Below are 21,235 nucleotides of genomic sequence, written 5' to 3' on the forward strand. Positions count from 1 at the left end.
CAACGTCTCAAAGTCATGCCACTATCACCTTAAAACTCTTAGGCGCATCTTTCCATATCTCTCCTTTCCCAACAGACTCTCTGCGGTCCAATCAATTGTTATATCAAGACTGGACTACGCTAACCCCCTCTACCTCAGATCCACGCTTACCAACTGAATAAACTTCAAAGAGCACAAAATGCCGCAGCCAAATTGCTACTAGCGCTCGTCCCGAGAGACCACATATCCCCAGCCCTTAAAACTCTGCACTGGCTTCCAGTGGCCCGAAGGGTGACTTTCAAAACCTTATGCATTTCTCATCGAGCATTGTATAAAATCGGACCTCAATATCTTCAAGACAAGCTAAAACCCTATCACCCTCCACGTACTCTAAGGTCAAACTCAGCCGGCCTTCTAGTCATACCTAAAACAAACTCAGTCAGGTTAGGAGGATCATCATTCTCAGCCTTGGCCCCCACGCTATGGAACGCACTCCCACCCCACATCCGACTAACTGAAGATCTAATGTCTTTTCGAAAACTACTTAAAACTTGGCTCTTACCCTAAAACCAACCCGTACGCAAACTAACCTAAACTGAATAACACCATCTGAATGACACCAACCCAACAAACTACTAGATCTTGAATAACAATAAGACAAATAGCAATACAAGATCAAGATCCATGCGAGAAATCAACAACTAATAACCGCTAATGTAAACTAAAAAGACAAACAGAATAGAACGAGTAAAGTAGATCAAAGCAGTGAAGTGGATAAAAAGAATAAATCGTACGAAAACAGTAATGAGGTTTAAATTAATGGAATGGATGTAATGAGTGCAATGGACAAAATGAACAAAATGGGCGAAATGAATAAAGAGAAGAGGATGGAAAAATGAATACAAGTGACTGAAGAGTACCCAGACAGATGACACCGACTGTATGAGTGCATGGCATAAATGGAAAGTACAGAATAGGCGATTCAAGTACATGAGACGTGTATAGTGCATGAAACCGATAGAGAGCATGGAACGGATCCAGTGCGTATGACAATTGACATGGACTGAATCGATAATGCATGATGAATGAACGAAGTGAATGGAGCGGATGAAATCGTTAGAATGGATGAAGCGAGTGGAACTGATGAGTGCGCTGAGAGATTAATGCGTTGAGCAGATGAGTGTTTAGATCGGATGAATATATAGAACGGATGAGTATGTTGAGCGGATGAGTGTATTGAGCGGATGGGGTGTAGCGCGTACGAGTGTGTAGAGTGTATGAGTGTGTAGAGCGGATGAGTGCATAAGTGCAGAGGAGTGTGTAGAACGCAGGAGTACATAGAGCAGATGAATGTGTAGAGCGTACGAGTGTGTAGAGCGTACGAGTGTGTAGAGCGTACGAGTGTATAGAGCGGATGAGTGCGTTTGCTCGTATAGAGCTGATGAGTGTATGAAGCGTATGAGTGTGTTTGATCGAACGACTTTGTAAAGCAGATGAGGGCATATAGCAGATGAGTGTGTGTAAAGAATGAGCGCATAGAGCGGACGAATGCAGGGAACGGATGAGTGCGTGGAGTGGATGGGTGCGCAGAGCGGATGGGTGCGCAGAGCGGATGGGTGTGCAGAGCGGAAGAGTGCGCAGAGCGGAAGAGTGCGCAGAGTGGAGGAGTGTGTAAGAACGGAGGAGTGTATAGAGTGGAGGAATGCGTAGAACAGACTAGTGGGTAGAGCGGGTGAGTGCGTAGAGCGGATGAATGCGTAGAGCATGAGAGGACATAGAGCGGACGAGGGCCTAGAGCGAACGTGTGCATAGAGCAGACGAGTGCGTATGGCGGATGATTGCGTAGGGCGGGATGAGTGCGTAGGACGGATGAGGGCCTAGAGCAGATGAGTGCATAGAGCATGTAGAGCGGATGAGTGCCTAGAGTGAATGAGTGTGTAGAGCGGATGAGTACGTATAGCCATTGAGTGCGTAGAGCGGACGGAACGGGTGAAGTATGTGGATAGAACGAGTGATGTATGTGGATGGAACGGATGATGTATGTAGACGGAACCGGTGACGTATGTGGATGGAACCGGTGAAATATATGGATGGAACGGATGAAGTATGTGGAAGGTACTGGTGCAATATGTGAAAGGTATGGGTAAGTATGTGGATGGTATGGGTGTAATACATGGACGGAGTGCATAAAACAACTTAGAAATTCACGGAACAGATCGGAGTACATGGAATGGATTCAAGTGCGTAGAACGGATTGGAGTGCGTAGAACGGATTGGAGTGCGTGGAACGGATTGGAGTGCGTGGAGCGGGCTGGAGTGCGTGGAGGGGGCTGGAGTGCATGGAGCGGACTGGAGTGCATGGAGCGGACTGGAGTGCATAGAATTACGCAAATTTCATGGAATGGCTTGGAATGCATGGAACGTTTGAAAGAGCATGTAACCCATCATATCACATCACCACGCTTACTCTCTTCCTTACACCAACATTCAACTAGAACACAGAGATACTATGACACCATTGGTATAGCTGTTCTCATACCAACATCTGCCTCATACTCCCCATCACTCTAACTAAACACTGCTAGTTACACACCTCCCAGCCAGGCATTCTCCTCAGGTCTAACGCAGCCGCAATTTCTCTGGGTAAATCCTGCCAGAACGAACACATACTCTTGATCTCTCAACCACCACACCTATCACTAAGAAGCAGCTATTAAACAAATGCCACACTAGCTGCACACATATTACCGGTACTCACACACACCTTTGACTCCCTCTACTGACTTGAACTTTGGTTCCCAAGCCGATCAACCTACCAGCGCCTTCAGACCATACCTTTGGTACATAAGGCGCTATATAAATGCAAAGTAACATAACATAACTAGGGGATACACACATTATAGCGCCCTGCACGGGACATTCACCCGAATAACTACCTGTTCACGGGCAAGGAGACCCTGGGGCACACATTCACGCAAGAACGCTATGCGATCACGCCCCGCTAGTTTGGGTTTAGATGCACACATATAGAAGAGCCCCAATACCCACATGGCGAATGCGGGCAGAGGCATTGTTAGATGGGGAATTTCAGGAACATATCCAGAATACAATAGACGACTATTTTGAACACAATGCAGGGAGTGTACAGTTTGGGAAGCCATTAAGGTGGTAGTCAGGGGCCTCGGGCGAAGTTGAGGAGTTGAGGAGTTGGGGAGAGGTGGTACGAGCGAAAACGCGAGCAGGCAAGGTAGGTGTAGAACCGGGAGATCTCACGACTTCGAGGCAGCAGTGTATGGCGATTTGGGGAAGACTTGGGAAAATTAATTATGGGAAATATATACAGTGGCTACACAGAGAGGGAGACAAACCCAGCAGGCTTCTAGCCTAAACAAGAGGGTAAGCAGGAACCGATAAATGCAATCAAAGACGAGCAGGGATAGGAGATCAGGACCCAGGAAGGCATTAATGCGGTTTTCTCACGATTCTATGAGAAACTGTATTCAGAGGTTCAGGGAGCAGAGGAGGGAGATATAGCGGATGTTCTGGCAGCAATCGCCCTTCTCCAACTGACAGAGGAGCAAACCCAAATGTTAGATGCACCCTTTACAGTGGACAAACTGTCGGCGGTCATAACCAGGCTCCCGAAAGGCAAGTCTCTGGGGCCCGACGGTCTTCCCAGGGAATTCTATAAGAAATACAAGGAAAGCCTGACCCTGAGACTGCTGCAGACACTAGGGGAGGCAGCTTCTAAGAAGTATGTCAGAATCAATAATAGTGCCAATACTAAAACCAGGGAAACCGCCTCTGGAGTGCGGTTCTTACAGACCAATCTCCCTGATAAATTAAGACTCCAAAATCCTGACAGCGGCTCTGGCTAACCGTCTCAAAAGGGTTATTTATTTTAAAATGTTTATATTGGCATTTGATTAGATAAAACCATGCATTTCAATGTGTCACTTTCCATTCAAATCATACATTTATGCCGGAGTTTAATAATAACCTTTAAACAATAAACAAACGGTTTCCTACAAGAGTCTTATAGTGTGTTGGGGAGCGTGGCTTGAGCAGCCATGGAATAGGCTGCGATCCCGAGAAGCTCCGAGATCCGGTGACCAGATCCGACGAAATACGCATGCTATTTTCGCTCTAAATAGCTATGGAATATATAATGAGGCGTGTGAAGACAGCGTGCAGAACATGAGCGGGCTGACTGCACGCCCGAAGCTGACGAACATCCAGCGAGATACATTGTATCTCGGGACAGTCTGTGCAACGAACATCAAAATGGCGGCAGCATCCAAGAAGAGAGGTGCCGAGGGGCATGCCTCGGTAATTGAAGAGCAGACCCCGGCAGACAGACACTATGGCATATACGAAGAAGCAGCATCAGGAATAAGCGCTGCTCATTGCTGGCACCCGCTGACAGTGTTTGTCCGCTCTCGACGGAGCTGGAAACATTTACGCACCGGTGAAGTGCGTCCGAGTTGTGTGCCTGCTATCAGTCGTGTGCAGGGCACGAAGGGCAGGACAAAGGAGCGGCGCCTGCAGAATGCGGGGTCGGGCGAGGAGGTAGCGGCCGACCCTGCGGAGCGGAGGCCAGCTGCTCCAGCGTTCATCTGTTGCGAGTCCGGGAGCAGGCGGGGAGCTCCACGGACTGGTACTGGGAGCAGTGAGCACCGCAGCAAAATCCCCGGCGGATGGACCGTGGACGCGGCCGGCGGACACACACACAGGCTCAAGAGAGTGCCGTAGGAAACACTGAGAGCGGGCAAACTCCTTGCGGCGCAGCACCCTGGGCTGTTATCTAAGAGAGCCCAGCGTCGAAAACAGTAAAGCATATCCACTCTCAGCTGACCCCAGGGATCTGTGCCCAATTTGGGAATAATGCCCATCAACTCCCATGACAAGGCAAAGTGGGAGGAATAACCAATTGCTGACTGATGAAAGTGAGCGTAGAACATATTAAAGCAGGAACACACCTAATATTTTACATGTGACCAGGGAGTCAATGAAGTAAGGAAAGGGGGAAGGAATAAAGCGAGGTGCCTGTGAAAGTGTGCTCTTGGGCTGCTTGACCCAAGCACTAGACTGAATGGCTGCCAGTGGACCACGACACAGTGAGCAGGAAGTGATCAGGCCAAGCACAAGCACCCAGGACAAACTCCCTTGGAAGTGGATGTGAGGTGCTGGACTTATTGAGGGCCTGGAACTCTGGGGCAGGGACGAAAAGGCGAATTGAACGACCTCGAGACATGAGCTAGCGGCGCACTAAAATCGTATGCAGAGAATAAACGTGGGAGGGCACAATCCACTTGAAACGCAATTTTATGCGCCATAGCATAACGCACCCTGCTGAGGTAGAAACCCCAAAGACTGAAGGATCTGGGAGTGTCACAACAACACCGCATAGTCTGAACCAGACACACAGGAGGGACAGCGCAATGTCAGTGAAAGGACTGAGAGCTAAGACCAAACAACCCACAATGGAGGTCTTTGCAAAAGCGCAGAGGACCCCTACAACAGCGACACAAAGCGTGGTAGCAACTCCCGCAGAGGAAGCCCCGGAAGGTGACAAGAATCAGATCCTGGTGGCCATAACGGAATTGAGCACCAAATGGGGAGCAGCAATGGCGGACCTGCAGGCAGCCCTAAAGAACAAAATTGATGCGGTGGGAACTGAACTCACCCTGCTACGACAAGATGTTAGGGCGCTGGCAGAGAGAACGAGTGGTCTGGAAAGCGCAGTGAAGATCAATACAGATGTCAGCGCAAATAACGCAAAAGAGGTCCACGTGTTGAAACAGCAGGTTGCCAACCTCGAAAATCGAGTAGAAGAAGCGAAAGGAAGGGCGCGAAGAAATAACATACGGGTGGTCAGCCTGCCGGAGGGGGAAGAAGGCCAAGACCCCACAAACTACGTGGAGAACATGATCCTCCAGGAGATAGGAGCAGACAAGCGCTCACAGGAGTTTACCTTGGAGCGAGCGCATCGTGCCCTGAAGAGGCAACCACGACCTGGGGCCCCGCCGAGACCGATAATTGCGAGGATCTTAAACTATAAAGACAGGGAGAAGATCCTGGAATACTTTCGTAAGGGCGGAACAATAGAGAGAGCATCCACCAACATCACGGCATACCCAGATTACACGATGCTGGTTCAGAGGCGGAGGTATAGCTACGTGGCTGTCAAAAGGAGGCTGCATATGGCTGGCATCAAGTATATGCTTCTGTACCTGGCAAAACTAAAGGTGCTGCACAAAAGCAGAGCGCTCTTCTTTGACACCCCAGAGGAGGTGGTGACATGGCTGGATCTGCAGGGTTGCCCGGAACAAGAGGCGGACCGAGATCGTCAGAAGCATGACAACTGAGGACCCTGTGTCACGGACATTGAGGGGTAAGTGGAAGGGTGGCGCTGTCATGATGGAAAAGGGAGATTGGAGGGACATATTGCGTAGCCTTTGGACCTTCGGCTCTGGTTGGACTGGAATATAGTGGATAAAATGCGTGTGGGATCTGCATAGTAGTAACATGAAGCGTAATAGAATGGGAAATAGGAGCAAAGGGATGGAAGCAACCCACCCCTGAGAACTAGTAGTTAAGTGGCCACTAGGGCGACTTCACCCTACTGAGCCCTGTTTGTGCTGGACAGGGCTAGATGTGGGGGCGCCTGAGATCCAGGGATGGAGCTGGGCAACAGTTGGGGAGGGCATTGTTGAGGAAGGGTTGGGAGGTGGGAGGGAGGGGGAAGAGTTTGGTGTGTATATAGTTTTGGGGAGTTCAAGTTTGAACATGAGCCTACATAGAAGATTTGGATGGCTGAATCTGCACTGCGCGGGTGGGAGGGATCTGTTTGGGGAAGGGAAAGGGAACTCTAACGGCCATGGGGGACCTTAAAATAATCATGTGGAATGTCAGGGGACTTAACAGTTATCTAAAATGGAATAAAGTAATGTACCTGCGAAGGCAAAAGATAGATATTGCATTGCTGCAGGAGACACATCTGACACGGGAAAAGATGAAGATGGTTGAGAAGAAATGGAAAGGGGTTGTGGTGGGTTTGACATATTCTGCTTATTCTAGAGGAGTACTCATCTGGGTGGCGCCACACGTCCTGTTTCAACTATTACAGGAAGTTGTGGAAATGGATGGGAGGATGGTCCTATTGAGGGGGTTGGTGGAGAACAAGGAGATAAGCATCGTAAATACATATGCCCCCCAACCAGAACACGGCAGCATACTTTAGAACTATATGTACCAACCTTAGCATGTGTAAGGGTAGTGCAGTGATCTGGGGCGGGATTTTAACTGCGTACTAAACCCCAAGATAGATAGATAAGATGGCAAGATTGATAGACCTGCCCCAGCGGCTAAAGCATTACGGACACTGCTAGACGACTTTTGTCTAGCGGATGTGTGGAGAACGATACACCCCCAAGAAAGGCAATATTCGCACTATTCTGCCCCGCAACATCTACACACAAGGCTGGACTATGTCTTTGCTATGTTGGATGTAGTAACAGATACCACTCAGGCAGAATATAAAGTGAGGGTCCTCTCGGATCACTCGCCCCTGGTTCTCGGGGGGCAAAACTGCCCCCCGAGAGCACGGATTCTGACATGGCGCCTCCGAGCAGAGGCGCTTAAGGACCCTGTTTTTAGAGAAGACATAAGGGAGGAGATTACTAACTACTTTGAGATGAACACGGGTAGCGTTGACTCGGCGAGTACATTATGGGAAGCCTTCAAGGTAGTGATGCGAGGGGTTGCCATAGCCAAATCAAAAGGCCTGCAGGGTTGAGTTTTGGCTGACCTACAAGGCTCAGAAAGGGAACTAGAAAAGGCATTAAAGGGTGGAAGCGAAAACATGGAGCAGGTACTTAAGCTACAGCAGAAATGTGCGGAACATTGGGAAAGACTCTGCAACCTTAACTACAAAAAATATATAGAGAGACAGCATGCGGAAGGGGATAAAACAGGGCAGCTCCTGACATGGTTATACAAGAGCGAAACTCCCAGACCCACGATCAGAACGATAATGAAAGAAGATGGCAGCGTAGCGGACACCCAAGAAGGAGTGAACAGGGAGTTTGCGGATTATTACAAGTCGCTATATGGGGATGAGGAGGGAAGTAGCCATGGGGAGATATCGGAAACATTAGAAGACATGGGACTGCCTATGATAAGTGTGGAGGAGAGAGAGGAATTGGATGCACCGATCACTCTGGAGAAGTTAGAAGAAGTGGTGAGGCAGCTGCCCACTAGTAAGACTCTGGGGGCGGTCGGGTTCCCAAGTGAATTTTATAAAGTATATAGAGAGGAAGTGCTCCCTCCAATGTTAGAAATGTTAAACGAAGCATTTGAGGTGGGACGGTTGCTGGAGTCACTTAGAGAAGCGATTATACCGCTTCCCAAACCCAACAAAGCTGGACATAGCTGTGGCTCTTTCAGACCTTTGTCGATGCTGAACCAGGACAGCAAGATATTGACGGCTGTATTGGCAAACAGATTACGAAGAGTTATTAGCAAACTAATCCACCCCGACCAGACGGGCTATGTCCCGAATAGAAATATAACTCATAATCACAGGCGACTCCAATGGGTGGTTGAATGGGGAAGCAAAAATGAAGGCGAAATGGCGATTGTGTCCTTGAACGCAGTAAAGGCTTTCGACTCGGTCAAGTGGCCGTGGCTGCTTGCGGCCCTGGAGGGGTACGGAATGGAGACTGGTTACATAAGGTGAGCGAAGATGCTGTATAGTGAGCCACTGGCCAGATTTTGAACGGGATCAGTGATATCTGAGAGATGGCTGCTTAATAGAGGCACAGGCACGGGTGCCCACGGTCCCCAATGCTTCACATACTGGCCCTGGAGCCCTTAGCAATATACCTCAGACAACAATATGATACTATAGGTATTGAGGTGGGAGGGGAACGACACTTGATCTCCTTATATGCAGAGGATTTGTTGCTGTACTTGTGGCACCCGGAGGAAAATCTTCAGTACACCCTGGAAGTGATGGAGAGATATGCGGGGCTGTCTGGTATAGCGGTAAATCCTCAAAAATCCAGTATCTTTCCGTTGGGCAGCTATAAGGGAACCCTGGTGAAACGGTTACCGGTGTTACAAATACCATGGGCGGTTAGTTGTTTCCGGTACCTTGGGATAAACGTGTACCACACGGTAGAAGAGGAACATAGGCACATCACTGAGGTACGTATCGTTGAAATCGAGAAGTGTATGAAATTTTGGGTGAAGTTGCCCCTAGCAACAATGGGACGAGGTGCAATGCTGAAGATGGTGGTCCTACCTAGGCTTCTGCATTATTTTGGGAATATCCCATACATGATACCGAAGAAGTTTTTTGCTAAATTGAACAGTATGTGTAGGGATTTCCTGTGGCACGGCACCCGAACTAGAGTGGCGCTATGGAAGCTGCAGAACTTTTATGAAAAAGGGGGGGATAAAACTGCCTAATTATGAGGTCTATTATGTGGCGAGCCAGCTGCAATATGTGGCTAAATGGCTCTCAGACGAAGTGACCCCCGAATTTAGGTTGTTTGGACAGGATTGCGCACCATTTCATTTAAGAGAGATGATTTGACTGCCCAAGGCAGAGATGAGAGTGCGCCCTAGGATGATGATGATGCTTGGGTGGGAGATGTGGGGCTGGGTGTGCCGGATGATGGAGAACCCATTCCCATGTTCCTCGCAGATACCACTGGTTGCATTAGCGGGGAAGACAAGCAGCTGAGGATGATAATCAGGAACCACTGGGAATCGGTGGGGTTGGTAACGTTAGGGTACATCTGGCAAGAGGGGATCATTACGGATTTTGAAGTACTGGAGAGGAAGCAAGGCTGCACACGGGCCAGTACATCACTTATCACAGAATGGTTCAGAAAATCCAGAAAACGTGGCCTGAAACAGTACTGGCAGAAGAACCAGATGTTGTCATAGAGGCAATATATGATATAAATCGGAAGGGGGGCATGAGATTTCTAGACTGTAAGAGATGGTGATGTCCAAAGTCGGGAAGGATTGAACACAATTGGGACTGGGAGGCGGAAGTAGGAGCCCCGATAGAGGATAGGATGTGGGAACGTGCCCTGAGGTACCCCAAGAAGGTGTCAAGGAATGCGAGACTAAAACAGATTCAATTGTATATAATGCACAGAGCATACATGACACCTTTGAGGATATCCAGGTTCGAAAATGCTGGACGACAAGCATGTCCCAAATGTGATGAAGAAAAGGCCGACATGATACACATGTTTTGGTCATGCCCAGTAATTGAGCGCTTCTGGGGTGAAGTGGAGCAGAAACTAACAGAAAAGGGGGTCACAATCAAAATAGACACAGCCTGGGCCTGCTTGCTGGGGAGGTTCTCCAGATCAAAGAAACTTAAGCATGTTGGTAAACTGAAAGATCTAGCATATGTGCTTGCAAAACGAAGAATCGCCATGGGATGGAAGACATGCCACAGGCCACGGGTGGAGGTGTGGTGGAAAGATTTTCAAAAATGGGCGGAGGCAGAAACGATGGTATGGCAAGAGGCAAGCAACGCAGGGGGAGAGGAGGAGGCAGGAACCTTGATGGCATGGAGATCATTAATAGTGGAATTGTTTGGAACAATACAAGACCTGACAGGATCCACGAGCAGGTAGACCACGCCACGTGCGGCAGATACAGAAGGTGTGGTATAAATAGGCTCATGAAGGGGGGTGGGGCAGGGGGAACAGTGGCCAAAATTAAGGAATGAACAATTGAACTGTTGATATATGCACTGCATGTTTGGTTTGTATTGTTGTTTGCTTTGAATAAAATTAATAAAAACTTTTAAAAAAAAAGTCTTATGGTATGGTGCATTGTTCGCTGGGGTAGGCATCCTGGTGTCAGGGGTAGAGTTCTTGCCCCTACTCTCTTGGTGTCACCAACAGCCATTGTCAATTGGGCACGGGTGGATGGCTATAAAGATGTGGGACGGGTGTGTCTCACATTGTGTGGTTCGTTCAGGGGGGTTTATCGTCAGAAGGGTGAAACATGTCCCACACCAGTGCTTTCCATGCAAACGCATTTGTCGTTGCCGTCCGCAATTCATCACGCAATAAATCCAAATACTGCAAAACAACGCCCTTAGAGCGGCACTAGGAATCTCCAAAGGAGAACAAATCTCAATAATCAGTAGAGAATCTAACTGGCTATCCACGACAAACAAAATGAAACTTAAAAAGGCATCCCTAACATTCAAATGTCTCAATAATTTAGCACCCAGTTACCTCTCAGAGAGGTTCAAAAGAAGAATCACATCTATACCCATGAGAACTGCCTATACGAACTTCCTCGCAGTTCCCCCTTTCAAAATGACTACAATTGGAGGGAACAGCTTCCTGGTCAAAGCTGCTCAATTGTGGAACTCCTCCCGCCGACCTTAAGACTTGACCAAACATACCCACACTTCAGATCAAACTGCATCAAGTGGCTCAAAGAAAACGAGGCGTAGGTTAGCCTACCAACCAACTGACCAATAGCCAAACCGACCTTTCCACTGTATCTATCTGCTATGTAAATGTATTACCTGCTATATTGTCATTGATCTGCACGTTTTTGTCATTGATCTGCGCGTTTTTGTCATTGATCTGTACGTTTTTGTGATTGTGTAACCTTGTAACTTGTAAGCCTAAAGTATTCTTATCTTCGCGCCCTGATACCTTCGGGTCAGGCGCGCGTTACAAATAAAGAAAGAAACTAACAAACAAAACCTTGGTTTCAGCCTCTGGCCACCTCTCAAATTCCCTGTGCCATTTTTTGTATTGTGGCTCTCCCCAGCACCCCGCCGATTTCGCGGACATGGCGATGGTTCTCCTGGCTAAGATGCATGCCAGGTCCATGAATCTGAGCACATGTTTGTATTTGCTAACCCTGTGGTAAGCTCCGAGCAGGCACTCCTTCGGCAACCATTCATACCTTACTACGCCAGCCGCTCTGCATGTTTGTTTTATCAGTGTCCAAAAACCCCTCACGCGCCCACACCCCCAGAACATGTGTATCATGTCTGCTCCTTCACCTCCGCACCATGGGCACCTTGAACTAGCGCTCTTGTTGAATGTGGCCACCCTGTGCGGAGTCATGTAGGTGCGGTATAGGGTGTCTGGTCAAAGGATCGAATACTCAAAGGATCGAAAACCAATGGATCGAATTTATTTTTTAATTATATTTTTTTTGGGGGGTTTTCGTTTAGTGAAAAAAAGTGTTTTTTTACCACAAAAACAGGGGTTGGGGGGGACCCCCCCCAAAAGAAATCGATCCTTTGGTTTTCGGTCTTTGGTGTCGATCCTTTGACCATTCGACCCTTTGGTTGTCGATCCTTTGACCTACAACCGCGGTATAGCACATTTAATTGTATCAATTTAAAGCGGTGGCTCCGCGATACTACTTTGGGGTAACCTAATATCCTCTCTGATTCTTTTTCCGTTATTGGTGTGCCCAAATCTATCTCCCTTTGCTCCTTTAATGTTGTGCTCTTGGGGTTGGGTGCATCTATTAGTATGGTGTACAGCCTTGAAACTGGCCGCCAGCCGTCGCTCAGGTTGTACATCAGCGTGAGTATTGGTTCCGCTTGTGGTTCTTCCGGCCAGCCCTGCCATCTATCTTTAGCCACCTTCCGGACTTGTTGGTACCAGAGTAACTGCCCGCTCGGGACCCCTTCTCTCTCTTGTATTGAGTTGAACCCCCTGAATGCCCCCTCTTCATATACATCCCCCCATGCATATATCCCTTTCCCTTCCCATCTTCTCAAAACCGCAATGTCTGTGCTGTCTCGGCATGTATCTGCCGCTATTGGCACTTCTGGGGAGTAAGGGTGTGCAAGTTTCAGTAGGGCTTGTGTCCTCTTCCATATTTTCCTCCCTAATGTTACCATCATTGGGGCGTGTTCTGCATCCCAGTGTGTTACCCACAGTATTTCTTTCAACTTAATGGGAGCCACCAGGTGTTGTAGCAGGCCATTTTCTCCAGGTTTGGCAGTTTCACGCCCCCCTTGTCGTACGGTAGGTGTAGTGTTAGTGAGAGTTTGTGGCAAGCGGTGCCCCACAGAAACTCCTGGATCAGTGTTTCCATTGTTCGGAAAAAGGACGCTTTGATGTAGTAGTGCACGTTGTTAAAAAAAAGTACAAAAATCTCAGTAAGATAATCATTTTGGTGATGGACACCCTGCCTAGTAGTGACAGCAGTAACTTAGACCAGAATTCATGGACTTCCCCACCTTTGCCATGTTATGTTCGTGCATCTGTTCTGGCGTGTGCTTTATGTTGACCCCTAGATATTTGAACAAGTCCACCTCCCAGTTGAGCCCCATTGCTGGTAGTGTGCTGGTGTCCCTCCCTCTTAGTCCCGCTATTGGGAATATACAGGATTTAGATCTGCTAAAACTGATTCCGGACTCCTTGGCATAATTGTCTAGTATGTCTAGGATAACTGGGACGTTTAGATATGGGTCCTTTAAGTATAGCAGCACATCATCCGCATAAAGTGACATTAGGTGCCCCACTCCCCCAACCCAGATACCGGCATCTAGGTACTGTTTCCTATTGGCTCAAAGCCCAAGACGTAAAGCATTGGGGACAGCGGGCAGCCTTGTGTGGTCCCCATCTTTATATTCCAGATTGCCGACACCAACCTCACGGTTTTTACCCTGACCTTGGGGTTTGTGTATAGGATCCGAATCCAGCGAATGAAGACCTGCCCGAATCCAAACTCCCTTAGTTGCGCCATCAGCCACTCCCAGTAAATTGAGTCAAATGCTTTTATAGTGTCATGGGAGAGTATAGCATATTCTCTTTGGGATCCCTCTGTCTGCACCAGGATGTGTTGAAGTCTGCGTAGGTTTAACGCAGTACTGCACCCTGGTATGAAACCTGTCTGATCGCTATGTGTTAGGCTCCCTATTATTCTGTTCAGGCATTTAGCTAGTATCGTGGTGAGGATTTTAACATCATAATTCAGCATCGCCAATGGTCGATAAGAATCCCATTCTTCTGTTGGTTTCCCAGGCGTAGACCCGTTTCCTCCAATGTGTCCAGTATGTCCGATTGCGCCACTTGATGATCATGGTTATAGAGGCGGGAGTAAAAGTCCCGGAATGTGTAGTTTATTTCCTGTTGTGTTTTGTGTACTGTTCCTGTTGCGTCTTTAATCTCTGTGACTTGGTGTCGTGGGTGTTCCCTTCTGCACAGCCACGACAGTAGCCTACTCGGTCTATCTCCCCAGCGTGTGCCTTGGCGGTTTTCACTGTGTAATCAAATTTGGAGAGCCTCCCTCATGCTTCCTGGCAATCCCCTTGCAGCTGCGTTAGTTCACCCTCCTCCTCCCGTGTCCACTGCGGGTTAGCTTCTTTGTGCTTTATCTCCTCCTCCATTTTTTCCAGTTCCGCTCTAAGTGTTTTCCGTATACCTCCCGCTCCTGTGATGGCCTCGCCCCTCACCACTACTTTCATTTCTTCAAAACTGTGCCCCATCGTCTAACGCTGCCAACATTCACCTCTATGTACTCCTCCAGTGTGTCTCGTAGCCCTTCTGCAAAAGCCTGGTCGGTCAGGGCGTCTGAGGACATGCGCCATAGCGGTATGGGTAGCCTATGGCCCCTTGCCTTCCACGTCACCAGCGTTGGCGAGTGGTCCGAGATTGACCTGCCCAAGTACTGTGCTGAGTCTATTTGTGGCTGGTGGTGCTTGGGCACGAATAGGTAGTCAATTCTGGTGTATAGGGTGTGTGGCGAGTAGAAGTACGAGTAGCCTCTGTCCGTTGGGTGGAGCTCACGCCACACGTCACCGGCTCAAAATGGTTATACCCACGCTGGTACACCCGGACCAAACAGGATACGTACTGGGAAGGAATACAACGAGGAATCTCCACAGACTCCATCACGTATTAGACAGCACGATTCAGAGTGGGCGTGGGGGGAGCGCAGTGGCGTCACTGGATGCAGTCAAGGCATTCAATTCGGTGAAATGGGACTGGCTCCTGGGAGTGCTCGCCCACTTCGGGACAGGTGAAGGGTTCCTCCGTTGGATTAAGCTCTTGTATAAAGATGCAAAGGCCAGTGAGAAGACGGGGGGGGGGGGGCACGTGTCGGAAGAATGGTGCATCGCACGTGGTACAAAGCAGGGCTGCCCACTGTCCCCGGTGTTGTACATCCTGACCCTGGAACCATTTGCTGTCTTGTTAAGGGCCGAGCACAAGAACACTGGAATAGTGATAGATGGGGAAGTACACCAAATATCAATTTATGCAGACGATATGCTGCTATATGTCCAAAACCCACTGACACATTTACCCGACCTGCTTGAAGCCCTGGGAGCATTCAGCAGGCTCTCAGGAATCAATATCTATGAGGGAACATCCTTGTTGTTCCCCTTGGCGGACCTGAGAGGGGCGACCCCAACCCTGTTACTGGACTTGGGCCTCACATGGACCCCACTTACTTTCAGATACCTAGGAGTGAACATCTACCACGACACCAAAGAAACGCATGAGGCTAATACACAGGCAGCCCTAGACAATACAGAGAAGGCCATGGGGTTCTGGAAGACGCTACCGCTGGGGATGATAGGGAGGGCAGCCTTGTTGAAGACGGCGGTGCTACCCCGCCTACTGTATTATTTCACCAGCATTCCTTACAACACCCCTGGGTCATTCTTTAAACAATTACACTCTAAAGCACGGGAGTTCCTGTGGGGAGGAGGGAGAAACAGGGTGGCACTGAACACACTGCAAAGAGACTATTAATGGGGGGCATTAGGCTCCCGGACTTAGAACAATATTATTTGGCAGGCCAACTCCAACTTGTGGTAAAGTGGCTGGGAGAAGACGCATCTATAGATTCAATACTCTTCCAATCGGTGGTGCAGCGATACTACCTGAGGGAGGTCCTATGGATAGACAAAGCCTCAGCAAAAACACTCCCTAACATGGTCAAGTTGGGCATGGACCTGTGGAAAAGAATGTGGAAAATCCAAGGCACAAGGGACCCCTGCTCCAGACAAATCCCTCTGGCGGGACTAGTCGAAGCCCACATCACAAATCTAGCAACGTAAAGAACGCATTGGGAAGAATGGGAGTGGCCCAAATAGGGGACTTGTGGAAAGACGGACGCTGGGTGGATTTTCAGACCCTGGTGGAGGAGCAGGGCATACATAGTGGCCAGTTCATATTGTACAACAACATGGTTCGAACGATAAGGAGGAGATGGTAGACCATAGCGGAGGTGGAAGACGCAGGAGGGACACTAGACGCATGGTACGATGTCTCGGAGGGGGGGCACACAGTGTCCAGGCTCACTAGGCACCAACAACACGAGGGCCTTGCACGCACGAGTTAAGTGGGAGGAGGAACTCCAGAAACCCTTCTCAGACAAGGAATTGAGCAGAGTCCTCCGGTATGCAAAGAAAGTCTCTAGGAACGCAAGATTTAGGCAGATGCAGCTCTATCTTATACACAGAGCATACCTGACACCTAAAAGGATGTCGAACATGGGGACTAGACAGACCCGGAGCTGCCCGCGTTGCGCGGCAGAACTGGCGGACATGCTGCACATGTTCTGGACATGCCAGAGTATAACACACTTTTGGGACAATATCCGGGAAAAAGCATTGAAAGGAGGAATTCAAATGCAGCCATGGACACCAGAGTCTTATTTGCTGGGTCTGTTCCCAAGAGGGGGCAAGCAGAGAACACACCTGGCGAAAATGAAAGACCTGATGACAATATTGGCAAAACGCTGTATAGCAATGACGTGGAATACAAGTACGGGACCTTCCCCAGAGAGGTGGTGGGCGGACATGCAAAAATGGGTGGTAGCCAAAACAACAGTGTGGACAAGAGCAATACAAAGAGGGGAAGGCGACAGTGGGGCTAAGCTATTGGCATGGAACACTCTTGTGCAAGACCTGTTCGGAACCGACAGCGCAGGCAAGCCCAGAGGCTCGGACAAGGACTAATCAGCCGATGAAGGGAGCACGATGAACAGGAGATGGAAGGAGACAAGTGGAGGATGGCTCAGCCCACCTGCCTCCGAGAGGAGCACAAGAGCGGTAGACGAGCATCGTGGACTGAGGATGAACAGACTTTGCTGTGATTTAAGCAAACAGGAGTATTGAAAACTCCAAGCGAATGTGCCAGTAGAGATGTGATGAGTGCTGTTGTTAAAGTTGTTTTCTGTTTTGTTTTGTGTTAAACTGTAAATTAAAAAAAAGGTATCTTGAAATGTCCTTTTGAGAGATATAAAAAGGCGGTTACATAAGGGGATAAATTTATATGGTTATTAATATGGAGATAATTCGGAGGATAAAATATTAAGAGTGATGTTGAAAGAATCTGGAGAGGCGTGATACAGGTGGCTTCGGCATAGAATTCTGCTTAGTTAGGGAAACGGAAGGACTGTCAGCCCAGGCCCCCTTTGAATACGCTTTTGATGGATCCGCAGCTTTGCTTCTGTTGAAGCTACTTTTTTGTGAGTTTCACACAAACTAACCTTCCTAAATGCCCAGTTTAGTCTCTGTTCTGCATTCACGATTCCCTCCCTTGCCTTCGGATTTGAGAATATGTATTTTGAATCAAATTAAAACAATGTGAGTTTGCTCCCAGTTTCACGACCTTTCTTTAAAGGTTTAACAGAGTCAATCTTTTGGCATATGCCACTATATTCATTGTAAAGCCATATTTTAATCTACCCTTGTACACAAATCATGGCTAAATCAAGCCTACTTTCTATGATTTTCCTCCTCAGTGATATATCAACCCTTCTGTCTTCTTATTTTACTGTGTCTTTAACGAATTTTGTTTTGTGTGACTAAAACCTATTTTTTTTTGCTGTGAAAGGAGTATTTGATTAATGTTCATGTTTTCATTTGCAATTTACAGGTCATATGGCAGTGTATTTAAAGCTATTCATAAAGAAACAGGGCAAATTGTCGCAATCAAACAGGTTCCTGTTGAGTCAGACCTGCAGGAAATAATCAAGGAAATATCTATCATGCAGCAATGTGACAGGTAATTATATTGTGAATGGGGGCAATCGGTAAACCCTGCATGATGCTATATTATAGGCTGCTTTAGATTATTAGAAGAAGCATTCTGGCAGGTGTTTCATTAGATGTGTGGTTTGTATGCAAAGTGCCAATATGATTTGTAGTGTGGAATTTTACCACCTAATTTTAAAGAAGCCGTTACCCTAGAGTTTTAGGGTGGAAACCTACAACATCATTTTTGCAAGTCATACCTGTTGCTGGTAGTAATTAATGTAAATTACATTTTTCTTGACTTTCTTAGCCTTTTTTAGTGTAAGCAGCAATTGAGCTCTTGCTTTTGGCTGAGGTCTGCAATTGCTGACTGTCCTGATTTCAGTAGTCTCTCTCCACCCTGAGGCTGAAACTGAGGGGTGAGTGAGATTTAAGTCAATTTTTTAGGGTATTAACCATGACTTGTTTCATTCATAGACCATGAATTCTTTAGCACCCATGCACTCTGCAACACACACACTCTTTATCTTTTTATTGGTTGGTTCTCTGACCCTGTCTCCAGGAATAGGCACCAATATTTGTCACAACTACATATTGAGGATTCCCAAGTGCAGAGATTCCTCCCGGTGGAATGTTTGTCATTCAGACTCTTTTTAATGGATGCATTTAAGAACATAAGAACAGCATTGGGACCGAACGTATCAATTCCATATGTTTTAACAAAGATGTAACCATAGCAGGCGGCTGATTTACCTTTACCTTAATAGATAATACTGAATGGTAACAGCAATGGAATTTAGAGAAGAGAATAAAGAAAGGAAAGGAAGAAAATGGAAAGCATTGGGGACACAGTGTGGAGCCAGCCCAGGAGGTTCAAAGTAGCGATTTGGACTTGTGTCAAACCAAATGTGACAGAATGGCAGTTGAGATGTGAGTGAACTGCACATCTCTCCTCTGTGATCCTCGAATAAGTATGTAGCTAGCTTGCCTTCTGAACATAATTCACTGTCAGTGTGTTGGTTTGGTTTGGAGGGGAAAGGCAGCGACTTGACGGATGTCGTGGCAGTGAGAAAGCCTTGGGTTTCAAGCTATTATTATGTATTTTTTTTTGTTGGTCAATCCCATACGCATTTCATTGATTTAAGTATTTATAGTTTTTAATGCAAAATGGAAACAGTTACTCAATACATAGTACTTCTCTTAGGAAGTGTCAGAAATTATAGGTTCTTGCTCTCATTTTATATTAAAACATGAAGCACAATATATACAATTATCGGATTTTTAAAAAACATTATTAAATCATGTCTTTGGCATCTGTCTTTTGGTGGCGCTGTTAACATTTAGTAGATTCGAGTCAATGTGTTCTAGCATTTTTGCAGTTGCTATTTGCCACGTTGTTTTATCTCCCCCAATGAGTCTGCACCACCACAATTGCTCTTCTGGCAGTGTGCTGAAACCCGGTATCATTGGCAGATAGCACTGTCTAAGTGCTGCAGTCGCTGTACATGCCATAAGTAAATGTCTTATTGTCTCCTTTGGAGGTTGTGTGTCGTTGGAACAGAATCTGCAGGTGTTTGACTGTGCTTGTCCTCGAACATATCTTATTTCATTTGTTTTGAACAGGTTGAGCCTAGCTCGTAGAATTAGGTTCTGTGCTTGCCTATTTGGAAATTGCTTTATGTAGTTTTGCAGTTCATTTCTTTTTACAGTGAAACTTGGTAAATGAGCGATGAGTTTTAATGTCGCGGTATCGTCAATCGTTTTGGCCCAGTCCATATCTTTTATTTTCTTTAGCACTTTACATGGATTTGTGATGAGTTTGTCTTCATCTGAGATGATTGCATCTAATACTTTTTGATTTTGCTTTTGCCAGTTGGTTATCATATCACAAGTATTGTTGTTCATTTCTTGTTTAATGATGCTGAAGATTTTGTTTTTGCTGTCCATTCTGCATTTGTGGTATAACCTGATGGCATTGCAAGTTGCGGCACATTCTAGAGATTGTAAACTTAATTTGCGTCGTATTGCTACCCCAGGAGTCGAATTTGGTAGTTTAAGAACTTTGCGCCAGAAATGTGCTTCTAATTTGCACCAAACTTTCTGTGGAATCGTCGGCATGGCTTCTATGCCATATATGATGGTGGGTACGACCTTCATCTTGTAGAAGTTTATTATTGGTTTCAGGGAGAATTTTCCAAATTTGCTGTCAATTTTTTTTGCTTGAGCTGCTAGTTTACTCATTTTTGTATGTAGTTCCTGCTGCATTGTGGTTTCATGGAGGGAACTATCCATGTAGACTCCTAGATATTTAAAGTTTGAGACCACTTCAATTTTGGTCTTGCCCAAATGCCACTGAAAGTTTTCCTTTCTTGGGTGACATTGGAAAATCATGATTTTTGTTTTATTGATATTGATTTCCAAATGATTTCTGTTGGCGTGGATTAGAAGGCCGTCAAGTTTGCGCTGCAGCCCAATTTGGGTCTGGTCAAAAATGGTTAGGTCATCAGCATAAAGTAGGTGTCCGATTTGCGTTTTCCCCAGTGTTGGTGGGAAGACTCGTGTTTGACTTCCCATATTTTGAATGTCGCCGATATAGGTGATAAAGAGTGCTGATGCCAGTGGACAACCCTGTTTGACTCCTCATGTGGTGTTTATTTCGGCTGATAGGTCTCCTTCACGGCTGAGTCTGACTCTTATGGATGTGTCATGATGTAATGCTTGAATTGGCTCTAACAGAGCGTGGGGACATTTCCATGCTTCAAGTTTGTTCCACAAGAGGGATCTTTCAACTCTGTCAAAGGCTTGAGAGAAGTCAATATAAGCTGCGAACAGACGGTGCTTCTTTTCTAGGGTTTTTGCTTTTAGTATACTGCACACTAGTATATTGCATGTTGTACCTGTGTGTTTCTTGAACCCTGTTTGCATTTCATCATTACATTCTGCAGAGGCCGCCCATCTTTGAAATCTCGTCAAGAGTAATGAGGCGTATACTTTCCCCATGACATCTAGTAGGGCGATCGGTCGAAAGTTCGTTGGATCCGTGAGGCTGCCTTTTTTATAAATCGGTACCACGATTGCTTTGGTCCATGATTGTGGCACTGATCTCGTTTCAGTGCATCGCTTGAAGATGACGCTTAGCAAGGTAGCCCATTCTTCTGGATGACTTTTTAGTTCTGCATTACTGATGCCATCTGGGCCTGGTGCACGCAAGTTTTTCAATTTTTTGATGATGTCGATAATATC

The 21,235-nt window shown here is 47.0% G+C and overlaps 1 protein-coding gene across 5 annotated transcripts in view; it reads left to right on the forward strand.

The window, feature by feature from the left end:
* STK4 (serine/threonine kinase 4) overlaps nucleotides 1-21,235 on the forward strand; it is a 1,472,593-nt gene that overhangs the window by 376,172 nt on the left and 1,075,186 nt on the right. For 3 of the 5 annotated variants that reach the window (XM_069651352.1, XM_069651353.1, XM_069651355.1), the window contains one exon: nucleotides 17,895-18,023. The exons of the other annotated variants lie outside the window; for them this stretch is intronic. In XM_069651352.1, coding sequence (XP_069507453.1) covers nucleotides 17,895-18,023 — 129 coding nt within the window. Of the gene's footprint in view, nucleotides 1-17,894; nucleotides 18,024-21,235 lie in introns of those variants that run through there. 5 annotated transcript variants of the gene reach the window in all.

Source organism: Ambystoma mexicanum, chromosome 3p (assembly GCF_040938575.1).
Source record: "Ambystoma mexicanum isolate Mex_15411 chromosome 3p, UKY_AmexF1_1, whole genome shotgun sequence".
Lineage (NCBI taxonomy): Eukaryota > Metazoa > Chordata > Amphibia > Caudata > Ambystomatidae > Ambystoma > Ambystoma mexicanum.